This window comes from Ischnura elegans, chromosome 8 (genome assembly GCF_921293095.1).
Source record: "Ischnura elegans chromosome 8, ioIscEleg1.1, whole genome shotgun sequence".
Lineage (NCBI taxonomy): Eukaryota > Metazoa > Arthropoda > Insecta > Odonata > Coenagrionidae > Ischnura > Ischnura elegans.
The window spans coordinates 63,313,300-63,325,058 of record NC_060253.1 but is presented as its reverse complement, the minus strand read 5'-3'; the positions used below and the strand labels follow the sequence as shown (position 1 = coordinate 63,325,058).

Sequence of the window (11,759 nt, the reverse complement as noted above, 5' to 3'; positions counted from 1 at the left end):
TGTGCTGGATACCTTATGAATATTTATGCGCAATTAATCCAAAATATATTTATTAGCTACCAAATATACTGTTTGGGATAAGGCGCTTTACGTTGACGAAAATTAGACGACGACGAAAAAGGAACAAAAATAGAATAAAGGCATCCGAAATGTGAGCATAAAAAAGAAGGAAAAGGTGAGTATACCGGGACTAGCCACGGTGATAACTTTTACAGGAGTCACCCGCAATACATGATGGCAGTAATGATTACATGGTAGTGTTGTGGGCTTAAGCTCGGGATTCTCGGCGATTGCCGACCGGCCGATCTGGCCAGACCAGACAGACAGGTCTAACTTCTAGACGTATTTCCCTGCAGACATTCACAATTTTCACAGCGTCGACGCCATAATTCCATGGCCTCTGCGAAGGCTTCTTTTAGAGTCTGTTTTGACCACTGAAAAATCGCTCATGAAATTGTAGCACTGCTGATGAATGTGCGGTCACAGAGAGTGCACTTCCACTTTAAAACCATACACATGTTTCAATTTGTTTCCAGTTTGGAGATTAAAAATCGGAAGCCTTAGAACATGACTGAACACCTCGTGTTAAAATTATTCGTCATGCCAATTTCATCCGAAAGCTCCATTTTTGATTTTTTACTGTCTAATTGTAATCTGTGCCCACTCAGCAACACGAAGAAGAAATTTAATTTATAATGCTAGAGTGAGTTACTTTCACGCGTATTAGCATTATAAATTAAACTTTATTCAATTAAAATTTAATTACCGCGGACTAACCAGAGGTGTGCGTCGTTAGGGAATCATCCTCGAGGTCACAGGTAAGGGAAAAAAATCTACGGAGGAAAAATCATACGTAAATTAGCTCGATGGAAAAAATAAATCAAATCATTAGAAAAATTAGTCGTTTCAAGGAATGCTGTTTTTACTAAAAAAAGGAGCCCAAGGCAAAAATAAAACAATGAAATTACTCATATTACATGGGGATGAATGAAATAAAAGGGATAGATTGAATCTTTGTTTCATTATAATTATTATTACTGAAGTTTTCTATAGTTTAAGGTAGGTTTTCATTGATTGCTGTTCTTGGACTTACATTTTCAATTCGCAAGGAGGCCTGCTCCCTTTAATTTGATCTAAAAATCCTATGATCTATATTCCTCTCCCTCGTTTACCCAAGATTCTAAACTCTAACACTGTTTAAAACACCCCATTCCACAATATCGAGCATGTCCAGCTCTTATTCGCTCCTCCTCCTCTCCGTCTACTTTACTTTCTCCATTCTTCTATAGAACTACATCTCGAACGCCTCAGTCTTCTCTCATCCTCCTTCCTAAGTGTCCATTTTTCCGCACCACAAAGCGCTACACTCCAGATCAGACTCCTCACTAAACTTTTCTCTTCTTTAAACTCTCAAATAGCGATCCTCACATCAGCTCCTTCCTGACCATGAACGCCTTCTTCGCTAACGCAATTCTCTACCTGATGTCCTTCCTGCTGTATTATTTTTCCTCTAATGTGTTACCCAAATAGTTGAACTGCTCTGACTGCTCAAGTTCATTGCTTTGGGAAGGAAAAAAATTGGCGAAGCCACTTTTTCACTTCGCGACTGGTTTGGTAATTATCACTTTCCTGAGATGCTGAAATGAAGTAATGATGCCGGAAATGGTTGTGAAGCAAGTTAAAAAGGTAATAAATCGCTGAGAGCTTTCATCTCTGTACGAGTGACCGCTACCACATTAATCCTCCAACGGTACCTTTGTGCGACAGCTTTATTTTTTCTGTTGTGGCTCACTTTAATTTTATAACAAAATTAAAAAAAATAATCAATGCATTAAGGGGTCATCGTAGGCGTGATTATTTGAAGATCAACTCCTTGATAACGACGATAAGAGAATTGCTGTGCTGGTGGTATTTACAGACTTTAAGTGCAGAGGGAAATCCCATTTAAATACTAAGCAAAAGAAATTTTTTTCCCAGTAAAATTAAGCTTGGGTGACAAAATTTCGGCTGAAAAACGTAATGGTTATTATTTGGTAGTTAAAGGTGATGGAGATACTTTGGGAAAACTATTTCCTAAAATCTTGAGGCGCCATTTTTTTCTAAAATTGGAACCCTCTAGAATGGGTGTCCATAAATTTTTCTGGATTGAAAATTCTGATTCTGATTTATATTATTAGTAATGAAATAATAAATGCATAATCTAATAATTATGTAACGTCATTATGAAAAGTATTGCATGTGCTTTTCAAATAATTAAAAATAATTAGGAAGCATGACTTAGATAAGAAAGTATAATAAACGAAAGACTACGATGGCCAAAGGAAATTTGTGGTACGAATTCCACAATATGTGGAATGACTCCTTAGGTATGGTTTTCGGTTAGTGTGGTTGGTAGGGTGTTTGTATTTGATCTCGTGGGCACGGCTTCCAATCTGGGTGTTGGGATTTTGGTGCAGAGATTTTTCAGAGAAATCCCGATCCCCGCTGAAATGCTTTGAGGATAGGGCACTTCAAACACAGCCCCATGTACTTAGGAGGGACCGCTACGTAGTGTTATTATTAACATCTTTCGCCATGGATGACGCTGGGTTTCTCTTCACCCTTCCTTCCCTAACATCATTATTACTGGTCAACAATCCTAAGATTGGTTTGAAGCAGCTCTCCGCTCATTTCTCCTATCCGATAACTTTTTCTCACGTACGTATTTCTTCTCTTTCACACCCTTTACCTGTTCCATATAATTTTTCGAAGACTCTTTTTCCCGTTCTTGCCATCTACGTGTCCCTCGATTGTCTTCATCAGGTTATCACGTCTCAAAGATGGCCTGTAAGGTTGTTCCGTCTTCTTATCAAGGTAGTAAGGTAAGTAAGGTAAGGTTATAAAACTATAGAAAGATGGTTTTGAACTTCTATTTCTCACCAAATGTTTATCACCATCAACAACCTTACCGGTCAACAACCTTAAGATTGGATGGACGCAGCTTTGCACTCAATCCTCCTATGAGTAAATCTTTTCTCACCTACGTATTTCTTCTCTTTCACATCCTTCTTCACTTGTTCCATATAATTTGTTCGAGGTCTTCCTTTCCGATCTTGTTATCAACTTGTCCCTCGACGATTGTCTTCATCAGGCCATCATGTGTCAAGATGTGGCCTGTAAAATTGTTCCGTCTCCTTGACAAGGTTTTCATGAGGATCCTCTTCTCTCCTACTCTTCCGAGGACTTCATTATAACTAACACGGTCGATCCATTTGATCCTCATCATTTTTCTGTTGCACCACATTTCGAAGGCCTCTACCCTTGATTTCTCCGCGGCTCTCATTATCCATGCCTTACTTCCACAGAGAAGCATACTACAAATTATAGGTGCTGATAAATTGTTTGCTTGCCTCTATGTTTAAATATCCCGTTGTAAGTAGATCGTTCTTTTAGTTGAATACTCTTTTCGCCTGGAATATTCTGCTGATAATTTCTTCTTGCTTCTCGCGTTGCTAGTTATACTGCTTCCCATATAACATACCCTATGGCTCAATTAACCTCCTCAAAATCTTTAATACTGCCAATCATTATTAAAACTGTAAAATTTACTATCAATGCCTTTCATCAATGATGCATGATATTATCTTTTCAAATTATTTGGTTTTAGTATTCCCAGTTTAGACGAATTTAATGGTCAATTTTAACCTTAGGTATTTGAAAAAGGCCAGATTGGCACCCATGGGATGCCACTCCACATGACGTCAAGGGACCTAGATTCTATAGTAGATGGAAATTTTACATCGTCTGAGATTACCAATGCATGCATGAGGCACTGAGCTCAGGGAAACATCACTTAAACATCGCTAGCTGGGTACTTTACGCTACCGCCATGCTCGGCAGCCTGCATCGTAGCGGCGTTCATAGCCTCGCACCCAGGTGGCTTCACACAGTAGCTGCCAGACTTCACATGGGCTTTTCCCAGCATTCATACTTAGCCGTCGCGTTTACGCGCTCTTGAAAATTTCCACTTTTCATTTATTCGCGAAAAATAGATATTGTCATTTAAAAATCTAACAGCGTGAAATATGTACTCCAGGAGTATCTTTCAATTTGGGCAATAAAAATATTAGGTAACCACCCTATTGTGTGACAAATAACTATCTTTGATCAAATAGGATAAAATTTTCTGATAAATATTTTGAATTTACCTTCCAAAGCTAAATCGATACCAAATTGCTAAGACACAGTTTGCACTTGAAGTACTTCATGTTCTGTCCATTTTGATACGGTGGCTTCTTATTATTTTCAATTATTTTCAGTGTTATTAAAGGAGCGATACAAATTAGCCTAGAAAAAAAGACCATGAATTTCGACAGGTGTTTCTGTTGAGCGGTACGATATTAACCACAACATACGAAAATAGCACCAATGGGGAACGAACCAATAAGGCCCATTTGAACGGCAATCAAAGGTATAAATGCCCACAAGAACTTGGCTCCATATCTCTTTCGCTGGAAAGGTAATACTGGTACCTTAAACTTGCTGCGTTATTTGTCCCCTTAGTGCGCATTAAACACACGATGAACACCTTTGCGGAGGTAGTATATATATATGCTCACCGGTAGGGATGGCAAGTAAAACGAAACGGAAGTCAAAATCAGTAAAATTTCAATAGTTTTGTTCCCAGGAGCGAAATGAAGAAACGAAACGAAATGGATTTAAAAACGGGGAGCTAAACTTATGGTCGAAACGAATTCGGAGTCAAAACTACTTCGGGTTGAAACTAAACTAAAACTCTGAGACGAAACGGAACACAGATTATGTGTCCGGAGGGACCACGTGCTTCACCTTCAAACAGTTTAGTTTCGATCCACACACCGAGTACAAAGTATGGCGGAATGAAGTAGAGGTTCGGTTTACCGCCTTTAGATGCATGGGACACTCATATTTTTACCACCAGCAGGAGAACGGTGAACGCTAACTGGCCACTCGATTTTTAAGCTCAATGTTTTAACCTCTCTAAACGCGTGTCAAATGTGTTGACGCAGGTCTCAACGCCTGCAGCTGGATAATAATTATAACGCCGCGAAGTCGTTTTGCCTTGAGATGGTTTATTACAATTTAAGAACAAATTTGGTTGCTAATACAATGAACAAGTGAGTCGGTTCTGCTCCCTTTCACGACTCGCTTCACGACTGCTCTCGTCTTGTCGCCCGCACACACTCCCTCCGCGAACCGCCGGCAGCGCCACGCCTCGTCTCCCCGGCGAACCACGACGGCGGGAGTTTGAAAGGCCAACATTCCGCCCACCTTGAAAGGTTAACTTTCAACTCTGAAAAAAAGGAATGAAATAAATAATGCTTTACTGATTGCCCGCCATGGGCAAAACACACAATTCTGTAATGGCTCCTTAGACCGATCCCCATGGCTGTTTTAATGGTGGCCACTCTGCTAATGCCGTCCTTCCCAGGGTGAAGAGCAATAATTCTCCCCTTTGGCCAGTGCATGGGGGGACGAAAATCTTCCTTCAGCAGCACCAACATTCCCTCCTTCAGATCGCCCCCTCTGGAAACCCACTGCGACCGCCTTTGTAGATGTGGCAGGTACTCCGCTGACCATCTCCTCCAGAAATCTTGCATGAGCTGCTGACAATACTGCCAACGGGATAAACGATTAATCGGGAGTGGAGTCAAATCTGGCTCAGGAGGTGAGGTGAAAGGCTGACCAATTAACAAATGGCCCGGGGTTAAAGGATTTAAGTCATTAGGGTTATCTGAGAGTGGTGTCAATGGGCAGGAATTCAGGCAAGCCTCTATTTGAGTGAGTATTGTGTTCGGCTCTTCATAATTCAAAATTGCATTACCCAAAACCCTTCTTAGATGATACTTAACCATCTTCACACCTGCCTCCCAAAGGCCTCCAAAGTGTGGAGATCGGGGAGGGATGAAGTGCCAAGTAATTCCATCACTGGCCAGGTGGGTTGTCACATCTCGTTGATAGACTTCTGTGTTGAAGAGACTTCGAAGTTCCTTCAACTCCTTATCAGCTCCTACGAAGTTGGTGCCGTTGTCGCTGCATACATTGATACATTGTCCCCTGCGACTAATAAATCTCCTGAAAGCTGCAATGAAGGCTTGCGATGTGAGTTCAGTTACCAGTTCCAGATGAATAGCCTCAGTTGAAAGACAGATAAATAAAGATATGTAAGTTTTTGCCACAGGAGAGCGTCTATGCTTAGTTTTTTTGCAGTGGATTGGCCCACAGGAATCAACTCCAGTATTGAGAAATGGTTTTGATGGTGTTACTCTCCCAGTGGGTAGCTCTCCCATTAGTTGGCTGCTAAGAGTTGGCTTCATCTTAGAGCATTTGATGCATTGATGTACAGTTCTATTAGCTAAATGCCTTCCCTGAAGAGGCCAATAAGTTTGTCTCACCTCAGCCAATAATGCTTGAGGACCAATATGGAGTGAGCTGATGTGGATATGAACAAAAATTAATGAGGTCAAATTGGAATTATCTGGAAGAATAATAGGATGCATGCACCCATAAGACAGCTGTGAATTTTTTAGCCGACCACCCACTCTAATGACACAAGATTCATCGAGGAATGGGCAAAGTGGCCTTAATTTACTTTTCCCAGAAACGCATTTATAAGCCTTAAGATCTTCTACCTCCTTAGAGAAATGTTGTCCTTGTGCAATCTTAATTAAACATGACATGGCATATTTAATCTCTTGTGCTGTGATCAATCCAAAATTTCTCTCTTGCAATAGCTGCCAAGCGTTAGTAATGAATCTTCGACAATAAGAAATCACCTTTCTGAGTTTATAAAGTGATGAAAACCTATCAAAAAGGTGAACATCACCTGCAATGGCAATGTAAGAGTTTACTAACGGTGCCCTTGAATCCTCCTTAATATCATATTTAACCTCTTGGTCCTTCCTTGCGATATATTGCAATAATTTGAGATGGTTGGCGCACCATTTGAGTAAATGAAATCCAGCTTGACTCAGCATTCTTACCAATTCACTCTGCAACCTTAAGGCTCCTTCAATTGTACTTGCACCAGTTATGAGGTCGTCCACGTAGAAGTCCTTCATGGTAACTGCTGCTGCTAATGGATATCTCAGTTTCTCAGTCTCCGCCAAATTTAAGAGGCATCTCGTTGCTAGGAATGGTGAGCAGGCTAATCCGAAGGTGACTGTTGTTAAACGGTAAGCCAATAATGCTTCCTCCGGTGAGTTTCTCCATAAGATGCATTGCAGGTTGGTGTCAGCAGGATGCAGCCTTATCTGCCGATACATCTGTTTTATGTCAGCTGTGAATACATAAGAATGAAAGCGAAATGATACTAATATTGAGAACAAATCGCGTTGCATGTTGGGACCTATCACCAGCGAGTCATTGAAGGCAATGCCCGAGGTTGATTTTGCTGATCCATCGAATACCACCCTTAGTTTCGTCGTTGTGCTTGAATCCTTGAAAACAGGATGGTGTGGTAAGTAGTTAGCTGGAATTAAATCAGAACATATTTGATTAGAGCAAGGTTCTAAGAGATCGAGTTCCAAATACTCATTCCTTCGTATGCTGTAGTTCTGTTTCAGCTTCTTGTCCTTCTCAAATCTCTTCTCCAATTTGTGGAAAAGGTCCTCGGCGTGCCGCTTGGTGTTCCCGAAAGTGGTAAGACTATGTTGCAAAGGCAGTCTTACCACATACCTTCCACGTTCATCTCGGCGAACGTTTCTCCGGGAGTGGTCTTTACATGTTCGCTCCTCGTCCGATAAAGTTGACAGATTGCTTGAAGTCACTTCTTCTATCTCCCAGAATTTCTTCATAAGTTGGTCAACATCCTCCTGCATGCTAAAATGACAGAGTAAAGTGTTTACACAATCACCTTCGTAGCACTTGCCTGGTGTTTTTCCTGAAACGACCCAACCAAACACAGTTTTTTGAAGTATTGGAAGATCCTTGGCAGGACGAATTTGACCAATGGATGTGAGTTGCCAAAATATGTCTGCACCTAAGAGTGCATCAATTTTACGGGGGACATTAAATTCCGGATCTGCCAAGGTTATTCCCCTAGGTATTTTCAAGAGTTTTTTGCTGATTTGATGCATGGGCAATCTTTGAGTGATTTGCGGGACTACTAAAAACTCAACGTTTGCATGAAAGGAATTAATCCGGGAACTCACTATGGCTTGCATTTTACTCGTGACGTTCATCATTTCTTGATCAATCCCCATGATTCGTTGGCGTACCCTTGTGTGATGAATGCCCAATGCACGAGCAAAGGAATGAGTCATAAAGTTCGATTGCGAACCAGAATCTAAAAGAATTCGGCACTGATGCATGCACCCCTTCACATCGGTTATATTGACTATCGCTGTTGCGAGGAGTGTTTGTTGAAAATCATTCGTATTATGAAGACAATTAATTGTTTCATCAGTGCCAGTCACTCCCTTCTCTTGCTCTTCATTGTTGCTATCTAAATGCAGTAACGTATTATGTTTTTTGTTACATGTTCGGCAGAGACTTGAATTACACTGAATGGTCATGTGTCCAGAACGAAGGCAATTTTTACATAATTTCAACTCTCTAACCTTGTTGAGTCTCTGCGTCACACTCATATTTTTAAATAAAGGACACTGAAAAATGTGATGTTCTTGGTTGCAAACTGAGCATGACGTCACTTGTGTATTAACGTAAGCAGATGAATATTTAATACGTTGTTTAAACTGGGATGCTCTCAGCTCCTGATCTGAATGTGTTCTCCGTTGCACTTGCTGCAATTTTGGTTTTACTTCGCCTTCGCAAATCTCGAGCACCTTATATCTTTGCTGAAGAAAATTTTTAAGTTCGTTGAAAGTAGGCATTTCCCCGGCAAATGAAGAGGATTCCCATGATCTTCTCGTTATAGCATCGAATTTACTTGATATCATATGAATTAATATTGTATCCCATTGATCGGTGGGCTGACCTAAAGCCCTTAAAGCCCGTATGTGTTTTTCGGAATCGTCCAATAGCTTGCGAAGGGAGGTGGATGATTCTCTTTGAACTTCGCTTAAATTAAAAAGCGCTTGGACGTGCTTATTAATGATATATTTTCTGCATTCATATCGGTTTTTTAATAGCTCCCATGCAGTATTGTAATTGTCGGATGACATTTCCAATGAATGAAGCAACTGCAAAGCATCGCTCTTCAATGCCGACCTTAGATATTGAAATTTTTGAATGGGTGATAATGCATCGTTATGGTGAATCAGAGACCGAAACGAGTCATGGAAAGGCAACCACTCATCATATGATCCGCTGAAAGATGGAAGTTGAAGCGTTGGTAGCGGAATTGGCAGAGGGTGAGGATTACTCATGCGTGACTCATTGCAGTCAGCACGTGAACCGGCGGATCGTAGACCATCTTGGAAAAGAGCAATTAATTCGAAATAATTCTGTTCGAATGATTCCCGTTCGTATGCTGATGGCGTCGAAAGTTTTGATTCCTGTTCCGCGAGCTCAATATCCGATTGCACTTCATCAAATTCTGACCACGTTTCTTCTAAACGAGCAAGTCTAGATTTAATCTGCCCAGGTGAATCCAAGGAACTATCGTCTTCTATGAACTGTCTAAAGCGCGTGAGACGCGACTTCACTAACCCCCGTTTGTGAATGAGTCGTTTAAATTCTGGAGTGTCCATCACTATTAATCCCAATGCAATTTGAATATGAAATCACTCTTATTACTGCTATGGCAAGGATTAGCAAGGCTTGGAAGTCATGGTAATGGGTTCGGAAATTGCCAGAGAAAGCCAGAATTATGATCTCCACTCACCGATACCGTAACATGCGGATGGACGTCTTGACTGAAGCTCTCTGCTGGCCTCGGAAGTAGTTGAAACAGCTCCAGGGTGTCACCACGTGGTTTGAAGTCCGTTTTATTGTCGTTGAATTGCTTAAGATCACGTCGGGGTCACCAAAATGTTGACGCAGGTCTCAACGCCTGCAGCTGGATAATAATTATAACGCCGCGAAGTCGTTTTGCCTTGAGATGGTTTATTACAATTTAAGAACAAATTTGGTTGCTAATACAATGAACAAGTGAGTCGGTTCTGCTCCCTTTCACGACTCGCTTCACGACTGCTCTCGTCTTGTCGCCCGCACACACTCCCTCCGCGAACCGCCGGCAGCGCCACGCCTCGTCTCCCCGGCGAACCACGACGGCGGGAGTTTGAAAGGCCAACAAAATGCAATGTGTCTAAACTATTCCCTCTTATCCCCCTCCACTCAACTTTTGGGATCGGTAAATAGGGGACTAGGGGAAAAAATCCAATTATAATCTAACAGAATACATAACATGAAAATAAAAGTTATAAAAAATGAAAAAAAAATTCTACTATCGCCGAAAAAAGGCAGACGCTGAACCTTAAGCATTTTTATGAGATTTTGCTGAAGCTATTTTGGGCCGTGTAAAATATCGTTTTACTCACTGTTTACTCAACTACATTAACGAATCATTAAACAGTTCCAAGGAGCGGAATGCTCCTGTTTAGCGGAATGTAGAAACGAAACGATATGGATTGCAACCCAGGGAGTTGAACTCAGGATCGAAACGAAATCAAAGTCAAAACTACTTCGGATCGAAACTTAACTAAAACTCAGGGACGACACGAAACGCAGATAATATTTCGCACCGCAAGGACCACGTGCTTCACCTTCGAACAGTTTAGTTTCGACCCATGCACCGAGTACGAAATATGATTGACTGAAGTAGATGTTCCGCATTCCGGTATTAGATGTGTAGGGCACTCACTCATATTTTTACCGCTAACAGGAGAACGGTGAACGAAAAACGGCCATTCGTTTTTTAAGCTCATTTTTATAACTTCTACGCGAATTTAAAACGTAATGGGTCGAAAATATTCCCTCTTATCCCCCTCCACTCAACATCTGGGATTGAAAATTAACTATAAGCAGCCGATTTTCGATTAATTTAGTTTCGTTCTCGCGAGTAAAGTTTCGTCCGGGGTCGAAATTACTCTCCTCTGTGATTTTAATTTCGTGCGGGAACGAATCTAAACCCAGGCCTCGTATTTTCGTTCCCCTCCGGGTTAAAACGAAACATTTTTGTTTCGTTTCACTTGCCATCCCTGCTCACTGGCGGTGGTACTATTGCTCACAATCAGTATACATCGGGGTAATATATTTGTGGGAGATCGAACGAACGAACTGCATATTCCACTGGTGAAGACGATGGCAGACTTACCTGTTGAAATGTTGGAACTATATACCGCAAATATACGCGGTGGGAGACCCCAGAATTATTCCTGCAGATCACGACGCCGGGAAAAATTCAGCGATATATCTACAAATGAAACTTAGTTATTTAATAAATTAGAAGTCGATGGGAAGACAGAGAATAAGTAAATTCTCTTTTAAGTATCCTGACCAGACGGAGACTCCGAAAAGAATTTCTTCAAATAGTTCGCTACGAAAGTTTATGATTATATTTCAATCACTTTATCATAATCAAAATTTAACTTCGACAAAGTCAAGAAATATTTGAATTCTTTGCCAACGTTACGGGTGGTAATACCCACCGTCAGGGCTACATTAAATGTTGAAGAATAAATTAAGCACATAAATCATTGATAGCGCTGGTTTCTTCGCGAGCCTATACAATTCGAAAATAGGCACCCTCAAATCATAGCGAAGGATCGTGTAATGCGGCCACCACGTGACAGACGCACCTCTAAGCCTAGCTGAATGTAGTCGAGCCAGTAGTCAAA

General features: G+C 41.1%; 1 protein-coding gene across 1 annotated transcript; it reads right to left on the bottom strand.

Moving 5' to 3' along the window:
- Positions 1–5,070: 5,070 nt before the first annotated feature.
- LOC124164220 lies at positions 5,071–10,205 on the bottom strand. Its single transcript, XM_046541451.1, has 2 exons — positions 9,806–10,205; positions 5,071–7,839 (listed from the first exon to the last, which is right to left on the bottom strand). The coding sequence occupies exons 1-2, from the start codon at positions 9,817–9,819 to the stop codon at positions 5,169–5,171; spliced, it is 2,685 nt and encodes an 894-aa protein (XP_046397407.1). The 5' UTR covers positions 9,820–10,205; the 3' UTR covers positions 5,071–5,168.
- Between the last annotated feature and the right edge of the window lie 1,554 nt (positions 10,206–11,759).